This window comes from Lutjanus erythropterus, chromosome 18, assembly GCF_056507025.1.
Source record: "Lutjanus erythropterus isolate fLutEry1 chromosome 18, fLutEry1.hap2, whole genome shotgun sequence".
In the NCBI taxonomy this organism is placed as follows: Eukaryota; Metazoa; Chordata; class Actinopteri; order Lutjaniformes; family Lutjanidae; genus Lutjanus; species Lutjanus erythropterus.
This window is the reverse complement of record NC_139334.1, coordinates 12652208-12671941: the sequence shown is the minus strand read 5'-3', so window position 1 is coordinate 12671941 and position 19734 is coordinate 12652208. Positions and strand designations below refer to the sequence as shown.

The window sequence follows — 19734 nt, the reverse complement described above, 5'->3', positions numbered from 1 at the left end:
CTTTGTTTCTTCTTTGCAAAGTAGCAAACCTTTGTGTCATGTAATGAATGGTGTTTGTGAAGCTTAAACTCAATCATTTCTAACCTGCAAGTTAATAAAACCTGAAACAATATACTTTATTAAAGCCATTTAATGTTAGACAGCAACAAGAAGCATGAAGAGACCCAACAATATGGCATGAATAAATGGTATTAAACTGACTACCATTAATTGAGCAAACAAGTTTGACAACTCACAACTGCTACTATGATGACAATGACCACACGAGTAAAATATGAAGGTGAGATCCCACTTATTTTAAACAGACTATTTTTGAGTATGACACGCACAGTTAAAAACCAAAAACATGAAGTCACTTCATGTTAAAGAGAGAAATGCCAAACCTTCATGATGGGAAGCAAACAGAACAAAGTGAAGACTCGAATTTCATTTTGAGAGTCAAAGCTGTGAAGCCATAACTGAGTAAATTAAACTTTCCCTGGTATATGTACAGTAACACACACTTACAGTAAAGTAATAAAGTGACATGTACTGGACTGCTACACAATTAAATGCATTTACCTCAAAGACTGATAACTATTAAATGGAGAGAACATTCAAACCAGCTAAGGTTTAAACAATATGTTCATATTTCTGGACTAAAGACATCTTGTTAGGTACGAGTACTACAACATACAAGTATGGGAGGAAAAATAAAATTGTTCAAATCCCATTAAAACGACTTTAAAAAGGCTTAATATATATTGCTGGTAATATTTTTCTTTTTAAGAAAATATAAATTGTGCGACTGAAGCTTACAATACACTGCTGGCAGTAGCGCCAGGTTCTGTGGTGACCAGCTGGAAGAGGGTCATCTGTCTGTCGAGGCGCTGTGTGCTGAGAGACTCCCCCGGAAGAGAGGAAAAACAAAACAAAAAGAAAAAAAAAAAAAAACAACAATTGGACATCTCATGATGCCTGAATCCCTTGCACCAAAACTCAGATGCTGCTATGGCGTTTGTCACGGTGGAATGCTGCAGAGATCACGATGTGCACAAACAGCAGCCAAACTATAGTCAAACTCTTACAGATACATAAATAAGGGTCAGCGGGGGGAGGAGGGGGGTGGGGGGGGTTGCGGATTCTTGGAGACAGTGGTGACAGTAAGAGGGAGAAATTGTAGTGTCCAGTCTAGTTCAGCAGTGAGCAGGCTAAGCATTGACTCAGTTGACGTGGTCCAAAGCACGCAGCAGCTCCTCCCCCTGCAGCAGGTACTGACGGCCCTGTAAGGGGGCGTTGACCTCGCAGTCGTCGCGGGTGAGCTGTGGCAGGGTAAAGAGGGATGTGGTGCCCTCCGACGTGCTGCCTAGCAGACGACTCGCCAAATCTAAGAGAGAACAAGATTCTGGTTGTTTCGTTTCAAGCAATAGTTGAAAGCAGACCTATTTAATTACTTTTGTAGAAGAGCCTGACTAGAAAAAAAGTACATTTACATTTCCTTTGTCTGACCTGTGAAGTTAGGAATGTGTAAAACAAAGCAACTTTTTAGTTTTCAAAATTGGAAAATAAATATTATGTACTAAAGTACAGAAAAAAAAATAGTGGACCTTTGTAATCCTAGTTTTTGTAGTAAACATAATGTTGCATTTAACATAAAACTAATAACATTTAACATTTCCATTCAGTTGTTCCCTTTGCTTAAACCGTCTGAGTTAAAACTGTTTAAAAAAGAGTTTCTGTCTTGAACAACAGACATAAGCAATGAATGGGCTTAGTAGCCTGCTAATAAAGTGATGATCTTCTAATAAACAATGCCAAAACCAAGAAACTAGCAGAATGCTAGCAGGTTAGTTAAATAAAATCCCAATTATATACTTTTTTTCATATTTACAATTGAGCCCTGGTCTGAAGTACTGATCACAGATCTAGTTTGTTTACCTGAAGGCAGCAGAAGTATGGTCCTGGTTGTTCCCGACTCTGAGGGCTTAAGCTTTTTGCCCTGATCCACTTGTTCCTGATACATAGTTCCCTGTGAAAATCACCAAATACAGACACTCAATCTCTCCATCTCCAAATAGAAAGTAAAGCCTCATTCATACAGGGCTAGTATTACCTTGGGACATCTAGTAATTGCAGAGGTCTGTTTTGTTTGTAATTTGTAAAGTAAAAAAAAAAAAATCCACCGCAAATTACCTACCACATTTCCTAAAACACAGTAATGACTAATAACATAAGTCCTATGCAAATTGACATCCAAATGATTTCGAGTTGTATTTTTTCTGTTTTCAGACAACTGAACAAGTATGAAATTTGACTGTGGTTCACAACAGATTATGTTGACCAGCAGTCAAAAGCTGTGGTGTTAAATGCATTGAGGCTGTACGCCATTAATATGGCCAATCTGTTACTTATAAATGAGCCGCAAATTTGTATTTATGCAAACAACACATGCAGAAAATATGAAAAACAACTTTAACCTTTATTATTACTGTGACTGCTGAAGAACAGACACCATGCTTCAGAAACGGTGTTATACATATATATCTGGCTAATAATGTCAATAAATTTGAGTAAATTACAAATTTGGCATATCCTGTGTGATGGCGATGCATGAAACACAGATCACGAGTTCCCTTGATAATACTTGCCCCGTGCAAATAGGCCATTAGATCTATACATCATTTTGAATGTTGAGGTCTCACCTGTCCAGTCATCTCTTTAATGTCACCCAGTTTTCTTTTGCGCTGTGTGTTCTGAGCTGCCAACGTCCTGAGCGACACTTCTGTGTTCAGCTGTGTGGTCCTGCAGCACAACAATAGCGATAAGCTCACCCACACAGTAATGTGATAAAGCAATAAACAGTAAATAGAGCAACTGGTGAGACTTTACCTCTTAGCAAGGATGGTGGCAAGATGAGGGGCGTTTACTCGTTCAGGTGGCGCTGGGGAAGCTGTGCAACTGCCTGGTGAGCTGAACGGGGAGCTGGGATAGCTGTGGATGTCCTGTGCGACGTGCACTGGAGAACTCTGAAGGGATTTGACTGGTCCACAAGATAGCGGCTCGTCTGGGGGCAGACTGCGCAGCTGGAAGTCATCGTCCATGGGGATGTAGGGAGCTAACATCTCCAGATCTAAGTCTTCCATTGCCTTAACGGGGAAGAAGAAAGGTCTAATGAATCAGAATGCAGGAAACTTTGTATTGTTTTAGATCAATAAAGAGTTTAAATGCAGTAAAATCTACAGTATTTCCTGGCATTGTTACCTGTGTGGTGAACGGGGTCTTGGGTTCTGTATCAATAGCAAACAGCTTTTCCACCAAGTCGAGTTTGAAATCTGAGTTCATATCTGAGTCCATGGGGAAACAGAAGTCCAGCGGACTGTCAGACTAAAGAGGAGACAAGTCAAAGGTCAGTCTCTTCTCAGTGCATATCAGTGAGTGAACAAGTTTGTTGTCTGTACTGCAAAATCTCCATGATTCTGTGTTTTACCTCTGAGGAGCTGGCCGGTGTAGAGGATGGTGCTGGAGTGTAGTGCTCAGCTTTCGCACCCTCAGAGGTTGTGGTGGTAACATGGAGAGGCTCGCTGGGCGGCAGAGGGGAAAGAGGCAGAGCCAGCTTCTCACTGGTAGAGGGAAGCATTACATCATTGTAGAGAGGGGCATCATTCAGCAGCTGCATCTCTGAATCTGTACCAGAGGAAAGAGGGAGGTCAGAATGGTTTCAGTCATCCAGGAAATAAACTGATACATGCTGTGGAGAAGTTCAAGTGTATACGAACCAGGGCAGCTGAAGTCAAGGGAGATGATGGTGTCTCCGGGAGCTGGGGCCAGCAAGGTGAGGGCCTCGGGCTCTTCCTTCAACTGGTCGTACAGGCTAGTCAGTGGCTGGGTCTCTGCCTGAGTGAACAGTTTGCTCACGTCCATCTCCGGGCTCTTCTCCACCTCTTTCTTCGGCGGGACTGGAGACTCATCGGCCTGGCAGCTCTTGACCACAGGCTTCTCTTCATCCTGCTGCAGCTCCACCTTCACTGGCTTCACATCCTCAGTTTGCTCAAGAGACAAGATCAGCTTCTCGTCCTGGATGCCACTGTGACAGAGTCATACAGTACATAACATTTAGTTTACTGAGGATTTTGCACAAGACACAAAAACAGTCTGTAATCAGGGTTGCTACACATTTTCCATTTTAAAATTCCAGACTTCTCTGCAGATTTTTCAGACCATATTTGACATCTGAGCAAAAATAGCTAGTAAAATGTTTATTTTGTGTGTTTTTTTAAGCTGTCAACAAGTATGTTAGATTTTGACTATGTATGTTATTACGTAAATCAAATAACTGCCAGCACGTCGTAACTAGGTACTGCAGCCCATACAGTTAATTGCTCCTACACAGAAGGTTAAACAAGGTTCCACTGTTCAACATCTCTGTCCAAACAGGAAGTGAAAACACTGGCGCTAAATATACACATATTTTCCATTAGCATACTGAATTAATAATAAAGGTAAATCATTTTAATTTAGCCTTGTTTATTCACAATACCCATGGAAACAATGATAAGGCAGCTGTAAAAGTTTGGTTTCCTTACACAGGAATGACAGTCTGTTTATTTTTCTGATAACTAAATCACTGCATAACTCATAAATGTTCGACAAGCTTTATATAAGTATCGCCACATTTTCTTTCTAATATGGTCGGGAATCTCTGGATTTGGTACAGTTATAAGCCATCAGGGCAGAGCTGTTTAGCAGGCTGTGACATACAGACAGAGGCAACTCTAAGGGTGTGTGTTCAGTTGCAATCCATACTTGTTGCTTTGCTTTCACCACATCACCCTCGCTCTGGCTTACAAGTGTGAAGCTGCACTGGCTGCCTGGTCCAAATTCCATAAAAGGCACTAGGCTTGATCAAGTTATCTTCAGAATTTCTGAATCTCGTATTTTAGAAACAGAATGGGGCAATTGTCTGGAAAAAAATCATATTTTTCTATACTTATTCAGACATGGAGATTACTAAAATCAAATTCTATATTTTTCTGTACGGCAAAAAAAAACCTTGTGTAAACTAGTTTGTACAGGAGTTAGTGACCCCTCAAAGAGGCTTTGTAGTACCTGAGCACAAAGTTGACACAGACGACACACTGCGGCTGTGAGTTCTTGTTGTTGTAGATGACAGTGGCTTGGGTTTCCACCCACACAAAGCCTCCTCTCTTGGCCAACATCCGGTACTGGCCTGTGCAGACCTGGCCCTTTGCAAACACTAACAGCAGAGAGAAACCAAAGCGAGGAGATTTGTATAAGGCATTGGGTTAAAGGGTAAAAACAGCAAGACTGACACATGGAATTCCTGGTAGAACACTCTTGGTGTTGATGCTTACAGTTGTGGTGAGTCTTGGTGAGATGGTCTGAGTCCTGAGCATGATAGTACTCATACACAGAACGATTCAACAGGTCCTCTGGATCATAACCCATCAGCTCAGTGATCCTGCACAAGCATAGAAAAAAAAGATTAGATTTAAAAAAACATGTAATTCTTCCATTGACATACTTGAGGGGATTTAGAGGCCAGACTTCTGTAATATCTAAACTGAACACTAGGTGGCTCTAGGTGACTATGCCAGCGGTAGTTTTGATGTAATGAAAAGTACAATTACTCAGGTGGCTTAGCAGGAGATCTGTGTTAAGCTTCTTAAGTATATAATTTAGTTACTCAGATGGGAAAACTCACCTCTCGTCACAATACGTGAACTTCATGTCCATCGTGTGGCGGCTGAGGAAGGTCTTGGTGTCCAGAGGGACCTCAATGTTGGAGGGGTGGGGGATAGGGTCACAGATCAAAACCAGGTAGGGGACAGGTGGCTCCTTCTGGCCGTTGGGAGACTGCTCGGTGTGGCTGTCATATACACGGACATGACCTGAGCAGTGGAGCACCTGGAGACAGAGAGACAACAGGAGAGGGTCACAACACTTTGATGAGAATTCATAGACGCCCCAAGCAAAGTAAAACGTGCTAATGTGGCAAACAGATAATTATCAGACATGAGTATATAATTGTGTTCGGATCTGCAAACAAATAAATGAAAGTGTTTTGGGCATGTGGGTCGCTGTTGAGAGATTTTGAGAACAGCTGCTATTGGGGCTGCAGGAGTAAGTGTATAATTGTGATGATTACATGAGATTATCTTGTGTGCACAGTTTTAACTTAATTAAATCTGGGTACCAGTAAAAGGTCCTCAGTTATGACAGGATAATCTGAAAGGTATCTACACATATTGATTAGTTCCAATTATAGTATACTTAAATGTGTAAGATGAAATTTTCAAAACTAATAAGAATATCATTTGACTTTTGAAATGATGTTTTAAGTGAATTATATTTGGTTGGGTAATCACTCAACTCCTTTTGACTGGGCTTGATTTTGATTCAGTTACTGACTGCATCTAATTTAAGTTTTCTCCCTATGTACATATGTCAATAACAGACACTCATGGTTTCATTTGTATCCAGACTAACATGATGGTCTATTTCCTCTGCATATAAGTTTATTAGATTACTGCTGATGTAGACATCCTCTGAAATGAAGTTCATATCTTCCCACTTTGTGCATTTAAACTTGCAACTTGCAAGTTGCAATTCCAACTTTTCAACTACCTACATTATTCAGACTTTTTAAGACCATTATGAATACAATTTAAGACCTATTTCATGTTGATACTGGCAGAAAAGTACATAACAATTTTGGGAATGAGTCTAAACAATTAACTATGTCTCTCCAGAATTTCTTACAGCACCTTCAACCCAGGGGATTTATATGTACCAACATCAAGATGCAGAATCTTACATCAGGTCATGTGGAAAACATATTTAGTCCAGCTTGGTATAATGGCAATTTTGATGCTAAAACATGAGTAAATTTGATTGTTTGTATTTGAATACTTACAGAGCACTACTTGGAAGTACAGAATGATATAAAACCTCAAAAAAAGACCCACCCTTAAAAACATTTCTATCCGAAAATTATTACATAAGGGAACATTTTCTCAGACTTTCCACCAGAGCCTACCTTCCATGTAGCTGATTTGACATTGACAGTGCGGCCCCTGCTGGTGAGGGTGCATTTCATTCGGAGGAAGAAGCTGCGCTCTGTGTTTGGTTCCTTTGCCTTTTTGGAGCCTGAAATCACATGAGGAAGATCACATTCACAGTTTAAAAGAGGGAAACAGCTGCTTATTTCACCATTTCACCATTGTAAGCATTGCTTCTGCCTCCATTTTCTTTTTCATTACACATTTTCACCAACTGTCAGCAGTTCACATTTGCATTCAGAGGAGACATTAAGCTGTAATGGTTTTGTTCCGTGGTCAACTACATCTAGATAAATAGAGGAAGTGGAGTTACCAGTTGTTGCAGTTGAGATAATATTGGTGTGTGCTAAAGTGCCTCAAATTAACATGCATAGGTATCATATTGTTATGTCATATTTCTGAGGCAAGTGCTGGAAAGTTCTCGCTTAATTCAATTAACTAAAGAAATCTACTGAGAAATGTAATATAACTCACTGGAAATGACACAAAAGAGGAAACAAACTCAATCCACTGGCACACAGCAAGTCTAAATTCTGTTGTGCCAGCAAAACAGTAAATGTGGCAGTGATGTAGCGCACTGTTCCAGCAATGCTGCATGAAAGGTCACTGAAGTACACACTAGCCAACTCTAATCACTTTGACCTGAGGCTTGAACTGGCAAAATGATAACTTGTTCTGACAGCCTCCCGGTCTGAATCTGCCAGCTCAGAGTGAATGGGACTCGCTGCTGATTGGAGCACTGGCAGACCAGACAGAGTACTTGTGTGTGCCCATCGCTGTCCATTAGTGGGTCTAGGTCTTTAGGTCTTATAATGTGCTCACGGTTGTTGTCCCTCACCTGTTCTGTGGACCAGCATCTCCCTCAGCTCCTCCTGGTCGCAGGGATGTATGAAGTCAAAAACACTGTGTCCGGTCAGGTCAAACTGCAGGGGAAAGAGACATATAGTTACAGTTGGCCATGGTAGACATTGTGTAGTGATCTCTAACCATTTCCAATTTAAGATTTAATGTGTCGGTTTAATGAGCAGCATCTGCAAAATCTTAATAATAACCACATATTTAAAAAGTTTTGTTGCATAACATTGAAAACAGTAATTTTTAATTTAATCTTCCGTTTCTGACAAGAGATGTTTTTAGGGCTGAACAATTAACCAAAGTTTTATCAAAATCGCAATATGGTCTAATTCAATTTTCAAATCCCAGAGGGCTTAATATTTGTTAAAGGCAAAATGTGCATCAAAATACAATTTTCAATTAAATAATTTTTATTTGGTGCAGATCCCTGCAAAAATTACACCAAAATCATTGTAATTGTCTTTTCTTTCAAATAAAAATGAGAATAATGTCCTAAAAATGTCCTCCCTCTAATATCGCTAATTCGATCACAATTGCAATATCAGTCCAAATATTCGTAATTAGATGATTTTTTAAAAAAACATTCAGCCCTAGAAATTTCCCAGTAAATTAAATGGAAATTTCAATTCAACTAGCCAAAATGAGCACAATTTATGAATAGATAAGGTTAAACATTGTCTGCAAAAAGATTATATATATATATATATATATATATATATATATATATATATATATATATATATATATATATATATATATATATATATATATATATGAGTCATTTCAAACAATGAATCACATTCTTCAATAACCAAAATCATATTTATATAACACTGAAATCTGTGCATTGTGCGTTCACATTATCCTACAAAACATGACAACAACTCACTAAATGCTTTATGTTTTAAGACCAAGTGGGAGCACGTCTGCAGGAAAAAGATCTCACACTGGTTTGCACAGTGTGGCTAACATTAGCGGTGCTAAAAACAAAAGCCTTATTTCCTGCAGGTTAACCTCACTGACATAAATAAAGATGGCCTCCACTCTCCACTTCATCCTACTGTACAAAATGAAGTAAAAATATCCCGGATACAAGCACTGCCATCTTGGGCTGGTGACATCATTTGGAGCCAGAGTCTGCACAGTACTGACCACAGTTGGAGCAGCACACACACAACCATCTGACTCAATTACAGACACAGCAAATCAGACCTACCTGTGCCAGACCAAGGCACTTGTTGATGTTCTCGGAGAGATAGATCATATCTCCATCCTCAGACAGCACCATCAGAAAGCCCTCAAGAGCCTTTAAGTAAGAGCTGTTGAGCTGTAAATCAAGATCCGTTTCCTCCTCTGCCACTGGCTCATCTAGAGGACATAACAGAGAGGGGATGGGAATGAGATAAAAGGGTAGGGAAATAAAAGAAAAGCAAGAGAAAATGAAGCACAGAACATCAGAAGTGTTTGCTGTCAAAAAGAACAAGTTTAAAGGACAGGACACTGCTACACACAGAAAATACACTGTACCCGCAAAGGGATCTATATCTGTGCATGTCCGAGTCGATTTCTTAGAACAGCTGACTCAGTGTTTAACCCACAAACACTCTTTTTTTTCTCAATCAGTTATCACTTTTTCTTTCACTCTTGGTTAGCCACGAGTGAAAGAATGTAAAGTGAGAATTTCTGAAGAATGTGGCATCTTTATCAAAACAATTTATTCTCATTTTGCCTCTAAGGTAATAATGAAAATTGAACAATTTAATTAGCACTGGAAGTCGTAACCTAAATTAAAAAAGAAACCCCCAAGCTAAACTCTCCAACCCCTCCACATACCGGTGCTGAGCAGTTTTCTCATGCGCAGGTAGCTGATGGTGAGCCTCATTATTGAGGCCTTGTCCAGGCTGGAGCTGACACTGTGGAGCAGGGGGAGCTCCTGGGCCAGCTCATAAAACACCTCAGACTCTTTCCCGCGTCGACATCGCGCTGCATCCCTCGACTTCTCCTTTCTCCGCTCCGAGCTCACCCTGCGGGAGACAGGTGGTGGGTCAGCCATAGCATGTCCACAAACTGGTTTTGATCCCAGTATGCACACTACAAAAGCTGACATGTCTTCTTCCCCAACTAAGAGAGACTGTGTGTGTGTGTACAGAGTCTGGTTAGCCACTGGCCCGTCCGTCACCGGGGAGGCTGCAGCAGCTGGAGTCTGCAACATGCAAACTCACGGCCCAGCTGCCGTCTGAACCCCCATCAGACTCATTTACATACATGGCTATCTGCCACCATCTTATTGGCTGCTGACCAAAAGAAATGGAATCCACCCCCTCAGAGTGATTGGCTGGGAGGCCGGGCATGAATTCTCCTGTCTGTGTGTTGGTGCACTGCCAAGCTATAGTGCGACACCAATCATCGTGACATTTACGAGCCCGGCTCAACAGATCTACAGGGAAGAGAATGATAATACTGGCACTAACACAGAGAGCACACACAAACACAGTGACACCTTCAACTACCAGGACAAACGAACGGTCATATTTCCTTTTATTTTACATCAGCATCCCTGCTAATTCTGCTTGTACTAGCTCCATTTTTAATCAAGCATTTAAGCAGGCAGTTGTCCAAGGTCTGGCTAATGCACTCTCAATACACTATAAACAAGATCTTAAGACCTGCCAGTATATTTTAAAATGACAGAGTACAGTGGACTTTAAAAGGACACAGTGACTCTTGCAAGTTACTTTAAAATAATTTGCTTTTGTTACTAAGCACTGATTTAAGTTTTTATTTGAACTGGTCAGCCGTGAGATATGCGATGCTCACATGAGCATCACTTGCATAAATAGACAGGCTAAATATTACACGCAACCTGACTGCTGCTGTATTTATACCTTAATTCTTCTCCCAAACCACCACCTAAAACCCCACATGCATTTAGATGACATTGGAACACAATCACAACAGAATGAATGGCAGTTCAGAAGCCCTTGGCTTTGAAATCTACACCTAATTGAAATTGATCTGTAAAGCATTTACAGCATTGACCAAGGCCATGTTGTTATTTGAAGCTCCCTAACAAGAGAATGGAGCAGTTAACTAAAATTAGCCCTGTATACCAAATCACCTGTCAGAGGTGCAGACAGATTTTTCACAGCATAAATACATTAGGGAAGCTTTTGGTTTTATTCTCCAACTTTCCACCTAATAGGCCTGAGTGACAGAGCATTATGTACTGGTGATAGACAGACAGGTTAATCATAGCATTTAGAAAATAGTTTGACCAATGGCCAATAGTTTCACTTAAATGCACTACACGCAACCCACCATGTAAGCACACAACAAATATGCCCAAGCTGGAGTGACAAAATGCATCTTTGAGCCTGTAAAAACATGCAGACTTTGTGTGCAAACTGTTCTTCCTAATGCTCAGGTGCAGAGTCCCAACATAGTTGCAAATAGCACAAACACTACACTGGGGAAAATGTTCAAACTGTACCGAAAATAAACAAAATAGAAACCACTTTCAATGCCAAGAATTGAAACAAAACAAATCCCACCCAATCTACATAGGATCATGGCCTAACCATAATTCTCCTGGGCTTCATTCTTTGTTTATCTAATCCCTACTTGATGACAAATGCCTGGAGATACAAATTATGTGTAACTGAGGGTCACGGTGGTGTTAATACCAAAAATCCCCCTCTCAAAGATGTTTATACATAGTGTAATATAAACAGGTTTCCATCCTGACTGTAATTACAGCTACAAGCATGAGCCTACAGTAAGCATTCATTCACATGCCAGCACATTTGTCAATAACACTAATAAATATTTACAATATCGTCTGATATCTTCTGTCAACCCCACAAGACATAGCCAGAATATCTGGACATCATGAAAGCTGATCGCAACAGCATTATGCTCGTATCAAGTGTGACTTTTGGCTACTGTAACACAAAAATCACTTCCAAGTCATGTAAACAGAGTAAACTATCAAGTCGGGGTGAAATGAACACAATCCCGACCAAGGTGTCAGACACCCTGCAATCAGTGTCCAGTAGTTACAAAGAGAAGGTGCTGCCTAATTTGTCCCAACAATCACCTCCGACCTACATTCATATAACCAGAGTAAACTATCAATACAGGGTGAAATGATCACAAATGATTAACAAACCACTGAACGCAGGACAGGGAACAGACTGAAAGGCATCTCACTAAGCTACTGGCTAAGCTTGGGATGATCTAATGACAGATAATATATTGTTATAGTCCACTAGGAGGCTAGATGATTGATTCATACAAGCCTGAATACAAATGATTTTCCTCTATAGTGATAGCTATACCCAGTTGTATCACATGCTTTCATGCAAATCCTATCCAAATGAACCTCAGCAAAACAGTCTGACATTTAATTAAGCCTATATTGTGACAAACAGTACAATGTATGGACTGTACATACTACAATACCAAAGCTCTATAAATATCTGACACCAAAGAGTCAGAGGAGAGGTAGTAAACTTCTATAAATGTACAGATCATAAAAGACAGCAGACTGTGTGTAAAACTTTAAAGTCCAATACCTGGCCTAATTATAAAAAGTAAAATTGCAGCTATTCGATGACACACCTCTGTTTTTAAAGTTACACAAGGGAGAAGAAGACAGCTTTTATTCTTTGACTTGAAAACAAAACAGCTCCCTTGATGTTAAAACAAAGGCGAGCAGAGAGGCCAGTCTTACATAACACTATTAATGCACATGGTCATGCATGCCCAGCAGTCCTCTCTCTGTCTGACATGCTTCACTGCAAAAACAAATTTGCACTTTGGCGGGCTTTAACTGGACTTGTTTTGTTTTCTAATGAGAACGAGTGCTATTATGTAAACTAAATTATTTATTTTAGTTATTGACAGATGCGAACAAGTGGACTGGGAGATTAATGGAGACATAAACCAATATACGATGAAAATCACCCTTCCCAGTGCTACCAGAGTTGCTTGTGTATTTTGTTACTAAGGTCTGACCTATTTTACTAGAGAAATGTTCTCTCTATCCGTCAGTGCTGTTTAGTGTGACAGTAAACATTGCCTTATCTATTATATAATCCAGTCTGGGGAAACACCGCAACTAAAACCTCTGCCAAATATGGGAAGAAAAGCAAAGCAAGACTGAAAATTAAGCTTTTTCACAAACTGGAGAACTCTTAGCGTGACATTCAGCTCGATGAAGTGGCGTTTTTAGAAACATCATAGTAGGGGTCTCCCATGAGTTCAGGATGATGCTATTAGTGTATTATTATCACATATTGTAACAGATGATAAAATCAATAGTACACACTATTCTTAAAGTGGAATAAAAAAGCAGCAGTTGAGGATGAAACTTCACTGACTGTGATGTTATATATTTCCTTGTGTTCAGCAACTCAAACAAATGATCTTCTAAATAAAAAAAAATAGACGGGAACTCTTGCTAGGTGGAAACTGAATATTTGTGCTGACTGTATTGATACATTCATGTTTCTATTCAATTTCATTGGGGAAAAAAAACAGTGTAGTTTTTTGTTTGACTCTGTTTTCATAATGTGAACTGTAAAAATGGTCCCACCTGAGCTAGTTCCATTAATTACTGAAGACCATAAAATGTTTGGGAGGAAGTCGTCAATGTGGGTTGTCTATTCCTCCAGAACTGGAGGTATGGTTTTAACTGTCAGTTTTAATATCTGTCAACAATGGTATACTAGCCAGCGTTAGCTTCAAGGTCTAGGAAGTTTACCAGTGTTTAGCATCACCATCAGCTGCTTCTCCTTGTAGATGTGTCACTCTCAATGGTCCAACATAAAAAGTACTGATGTAATCATCCAGATTTTTACTTTCTATTGTTGGGAGGGGTAAATCTGAGGTAAATCAAAAATTCATGTAGTCTGAGCCTGACATGAAAAGGCTTATAAGAACACGGTGGGTGGAGATCATGAGGAGTATGAAGCCTTAAAGCAAAAAGCATATGGGGTACTAACGATTATCAGCTAATTTTAAAACTGATTTTGCAGGACTGTAGGAAATTTATCACATAAAAAAAAAGCAAATCAGGATTTTGTTTATCTTCAAACACAAGGTGTACTCCAGTCATTCATTCACCAAACTCATACAATTTAAATTATAGGGTTGCCCTCCCACAAATTAGGATTTTAATCATCAGTCAAAAGGACCCTTGTCAACAGCATTTTGACAGTTGAATCTCAGCACTTTCATTCAAAGCAGGAGCAACAGCATGGCAGGCTGTAAACTCAAAGTGACCACGAACTGCAAAACTAACTGCGATGGAAGCAAAGAAGGGTGACAGAAACAGAAAACAATGTAATGGGGCACAGCTATGGCAGCGCAACTCCAGGCCCTGCTCTAATGATGACTGTTAGTAAAGTCGGCTAAACCACCTTTGAGCCAGACGGTGGCACAAACACCTCCAGTAAAGCAGTCCACTGTGACTGTCTCTTCAGCTGACAGCATGGTCAGCAGCCCAGTAGGAGAAACACTCCGTGGTGCACTGGATTTTATAAATTAACTATGAGCAGAACACACACTTTTACTTTCTCTGAATGAGTGGAAATCTGATGTCTCCACACAACAGATGATGAAGAAAGGCTTAAAATGTGAGGCAGGCTCAAACATGAGACCAACGTAGGCTGATATATATAGGAGTTTTGTGGGGCCAAATGCCATTCAACTGACAAAGTTCGGGTACAGTCCTTTTAAATTACCTCCTCCACTGCTACATTTCTGAGAAATACTACTTCAGCTGATTACATATAGCCCATACATCCACAAAGTTCAATTTGTGCACTTCATTCTTAAAAGGATAAACTTCTCAGTTGGAGTTGGGTTGGTCTGATTCACTCACACTCACTCACACATATGGATTGCACAAATCAGCCTCTAGCTGATCAAGCATTTTACTTCCTTCCACTTTGTGTGTTCCTCCTTACAAAGCCTCATCTCTAACAAGTGTTCAATAAAGAAGGGGTATTGAGGAGTGTTCAAATCACCACCTTGGAGAAACATACCTATATTCTGCATGGCCATATAGAAGGATTTATTCAAATAGAAGACATTAATAAATGTGGTAGATTCTTCTGGGTTTGACTACTTATGTAATTTTGCAGAGAATTGGTATTTCACAGCCAAAAAAGGCTTTTACACCCGTTTCCCCTTAAATCTGACGTGAGACAATGAAAGGATAGGTGCCTGGGAGACAGGTGGACAGCAGCAGTACTTTCATTTTTGCATACCGCTCAGCTTTCACACTCTTCTCAAAACTCAAAGTTTTGGGACTTAACCTTTGGTCTTTTAAATCCCATGTCCAATTATAACCATCTAAGCCTTTTCTCCACCTTGACTTGAACAGTTGTGTCAAAAAGTGTCAGAAACATCTTTCATTGTAATCATTATTTATTCAGACAGTGCCATTGTCCATGAGTCAAAAACCCAGAAAGAAACATGAGTCCAAATATGAATCCAGATTTAGATATGGAAAGACAGACAGATAATAGTGAAATAATAGTGAAGTGTGTTATTTGCGCACATTTTACATTCAGTAGCCCAGACCATGAATTGTGGACAGAGTATGTAGCAGTTAATACTGCTGATCATCACCAGCAATCTGTTTTCAGACTTCCTTCCTTGCATTGTTTCTGAGTCACTCTGTCAAAGCCTCAATGACAGTGGTGTATTTATCAATAACAAAAAGAAAAAACATGCTTCATAACTCGATTTTCAATATTTGGAATTTTACATCTTACTGGACAATAAAACCTTAGTAATGTTGATATGTCCTTTTGAGCATTTCCCTTCCAGTGAAGAGCAAGCCACCAATGTGTATTTTATTTGTTTTGAGTGCAATCATGAAAAAAAAAAACCTTAAAGTAGAAACGTGCACACAAACAACACTGTGCCCCATACCTGCCAGTAACACCAATTTCTTTTTCAAGTTCAAGCCTGCACATAAGCAGCAATTGCACTTGAATGTGTCAGGGCAACCTGCAAATTGCCAGGCAGTGGATAGCTACACACATTAGGCCACTCCTATTGACGTCAAGCCCTGGTGATTAAGAGATGAGACAGAAATAATAACAAGGCACCTCACAGACACAGACCAGCCAGAACTGCTTCAAACCAAACTGCAAATCTTGATCTACTTCTGAGATCAAACTGAACGCACACATATCGAAACCTAACAAGAATTTCAACTCTTTCACTAGGCTTATACAAACTGCCAAATTTCACATTCGCAGAGATAATGAATAAGGCAATTGGGTGTAATCAACAACAACAACAAATCTGAACTGGGGCAATTGCTTAAAACTGAAAAAATGAGAACTACAAACTAACCACTTAACCAATCAGCCAACTTAATTAATGCCACTCAGCAACTGTGGCACAAATGCATGACACCAATAACACCCACAACAAGATCTGAACCACCTCATAGAAAATAACTGAATCTCTATGGAACAAGCAGCACTCACGTTGAGTTAGCAATCTTCATTATTCTCCCATTACTAAGTGTTAAAAGACAAGGTAACTTTTGGGAGACCTTCCAGTTCTTTCATATATCAACTTTACGGTGCCAGTACATTCAGAAAACTTTCGATGCTATGTTAAATTCTCATAAGACACTAACTCTCTTTCACAGCAGGATTTCATTGACTGTATATACCAAACTGAAGCATTAAATTATTATCCTCTGTAGAGGAACTTTGTTGTCACTATTTTCCCTCAGATGACAGTATGTGAATACCCACATCCCCTCTCCAGTTTGCTGACTATCTGTTAATAACTTTTATGACATATTTTTATTTGTGTCTTTCTTTCTTTTATATCTCAGAACCAACTCTATGAAATTACTTTTTGGTCTTGCATCTAAAGTGTCTAGTAGGGTCACCTGAATCTGTGCAGCAAGATTATTTAATTACTTTTTTGATGGACCAGATCTGATCAAAGTTAAGTTCCAAGGGGGCAGACTTCCCTATGTCTGACATGTAAAGATAAGAATTTAAATGTGTAAAACAGGGCACATTTTTTCTCCATTTCATTCATTTTCACAATTGAAAAAGACACATTATGTACAAAAGTACAGACCGGATATGGCAAATGGCCCACCAACTGAACTGGTTTGCTGTACAGTAAGTGTATGATACGCCCAAATTGGAAGTTTGGCACACAAAAGTCTAAGTTCATCACCTGTTGCGTATTTAGTGTGTCCGTCAAATTAATCGGCAACTGTTTTGATAATCAATTAATTGTTTTGGGGGATTCCTTAAGAAAAAAATGTCCAAATTCTATGATTTCAGCTTCTCAAATGTGAATATTTTCTTTTCTTTTTTTTTTTTAAAGTCTTCTACGATAGTAAACTGAATATCTTTGGGCTGTGGACAAAACTAGATATTTGAAGATGCCATTTTGGGCTTTGGGGAACAGTGATCAACATTTTCTGACATTTAATGGCCCAAACAACATATCAATTAAATGAGAAAGTAAATGACAGGTTATTTGATAAAGAAAATAATTGTTAACTGCAGCCCAATTAACCCATATGGACAGATAAATAATCCTATTCTACAGTCAATAAACAATTTTCACAGAAAGATGTCAAGAAACATGGAGATCAACTACACACTACACTCAATGAAGACTTTGCCAGGCTTGAGTCATAATTTTACTTAATGCCAACTAGTCAGTACAATTCGGATCAATCAGTTGCTAAGACAAAAAAACCTCTTAATTTTGACAATCCCTTCATCATGTCATCTCTCTATAAAAACCTAAGTTGTTGGTCTATGGCGGCCTATGTAGTCTGAGGGCTGCACAATATGGTGAGGAAATCATATTGCAATAATTTTTGACAGATACTGTGATTGTGATATGATTCACCAAACTTGCATTTTCACTATTAACGTTACACCTACTAAAATATTAAACTATTAAAATCATGATCATCCAGAGAAAAAAGATGAGCAAGCCAGGGCATCACTACAGCGCTTTTTTATAATGCTTTTTTGTTACACATATTTACTTTATCAAAAAAACCCTGCAGATTAGGGGATGTGAATATCGGGAATTTTATAATATTTCAATTAATTGTGCAGCCCTATGTGGTATCGGTTTCTGTTTTTCAAATTATTCTCACTTAAGTATACTGGATTTTATAATTCTGACAAACTGCTAAAGTCTCTAGTAACTTGATTATCAAATAAACACTAAAAAGATGTTTTAGCACATTGCTCAGAAACCCTTGGTGAGAGCAGTTTGGTGGAATTGAAAGTAGATTTGAAAGCAACTATTGACAACTTTTCACTCAAGTTTAAAAGACATATAGATTATTTTTCTAATCAAACAAAACCATAAACTGTTAACTGCTGTTTGAAGAACAGAGGCTTAAAAGATTAAATCTAACAGAGAACCTCTTTGCTAAAACCTAAATATTTAATCAGAAACTCCACACCAGCCTCCGGTACTTCTCACACCAACATTGTCAAGGATGGTACATCAAGTACAGTACACCACTGGTGGTGTGCCATTAGCTAATAGGATATATAAGCTAGACAACTACTGTAACATTCAGAACAAATGTAACTAAATAAACCTAATGTAGCATCTAGGACGTGTCAACACCAACCACAAACAAAAACGTAGCAGCGCTGGCTAGCTGAAGAGGCAAAAAAAAATCTAAGCAAATATAAAAATCAATCTGTCAGGATAACAAGTTACCTGTATCAGCAAATAGAGGCTAAACATTACCATCTTGTTTTAGTAAACAGTTTGCTTCTAACGCTCCTGTACTATGCCAGCTAGCTAGCTCTGTTAGCCGCGAGCTAACGATAATAGCGTCGTTAGCCAACGCATTTTGTCGAACTACTAAGACGCTAAACTGGCAGTTAACCTTGAAATAAAGCCCATAATGTCACGCCAAGAGCAGTAATCAAGCCCCAAACGAAGACCAAAGTTATTAAGTCAGCTCTTAATCAACAACATTGCCTGCTCGGTAGCATTAGCTAGCATGGACGTTACCTTTTCTTTTCTTGTACAATTCCTGTGTCCATGTCAGGACGAAAAGACCTGAGTTGAGTCTCTCTCTGGGTATCAAGCTGTATCCGGGCCCGTCGAAAAAATGAACCAAAATCCCACGAATTTTCTCTGTTATCAATCCGTAAATCCTTAAGCGAGTCGCATACGAGTTCTCACTGTGTATATCTGATCAAAGAAATCGAGCTTTCATCCGCTAAAACACGAGCCCGTTCGTCTACTCTTCTTCAAAGACAGTGCCACGCTGGAGAGAGGTTAGTATTGAGACACGATCACTCCCCCCCCTCCCCACCCCCCGCCGCCGCGGGGACGCGCAGTCACATGCTTTCTCCGGTGGGGACGCGCACAAGAAGAAACCTGATACCAAACACAAAGTTAACTGTGATCTTAGAGGAAGTGAGTGTTTGGGCCGTTCAGCTGCAAATCTACTACACCAAAATATACATCACATGATTATACAGACTACAGTCCTAATATATTTATTTTAACTTTAACTTTTAACTGGGCTCAAATAACATAATCATGATCCCATGGGACCCTTTTACAAGCTTTGTCTTAGGGGAGGCCCACAGTCTCAGACTCTGAAATCCCCTGATATATATTCTCTATCTGTAGGCTGACTGTGTTTTTAAGTGTCGATATTTGAGTTTGGTGTGTTTCTGTTACTTTGCAAATTAAAAGTAACAATATATATTTTTTAAATGTCTTACAAATAAAAGTCCTGCTTTCATAAGTAAGTTTCTTTTACATAAGC

At 39.4% G+C, this 19734-nt stretch overlaps 1 protein-coding gene across 1 annotated transcript; it reads right to left on the bottom strand.

Annotated features, from left to right (window-relative positions):
* Positions 1 to 113: 113 nt before the first annotated feature.
* On the bottom strand, positions 114 to 19250 carry hif1aa (hypoxia inducible factor 1 subunit alpha a). The gene is made up of 15 exons (XM_084743174.1): positions 18966 to 19250; positions 9747 to 9937; positions 9130 to 9281; positions 7897 to 7981; positions 7037 to 7146; positions 5702 to 5904; positions 5352 to 5458; positions 5086 to 5233; positions 3756 to 4063; positions 3467 to 3663; positions 3241 to 3363; positions 2869 to 3125; positions 2682 to 2781; positions 1918 to 2008; positions 114 to 1366 (listed from the first exon to the last, which is right to left on the bottom strand). Exons 1-15 carry the CDS (start codon positions 18995 to 18997, stop codon positions 1203 to 1205), a joined length of 2268 nt encoding a protein of 755 aa, XP_084599300.1. The 5' UTR covers positions 18998 to 19250; the 3' UTR covers positions 114 to 1202.
* Positions 19251 to 19734: the final 484 nt, after the last annotated feature.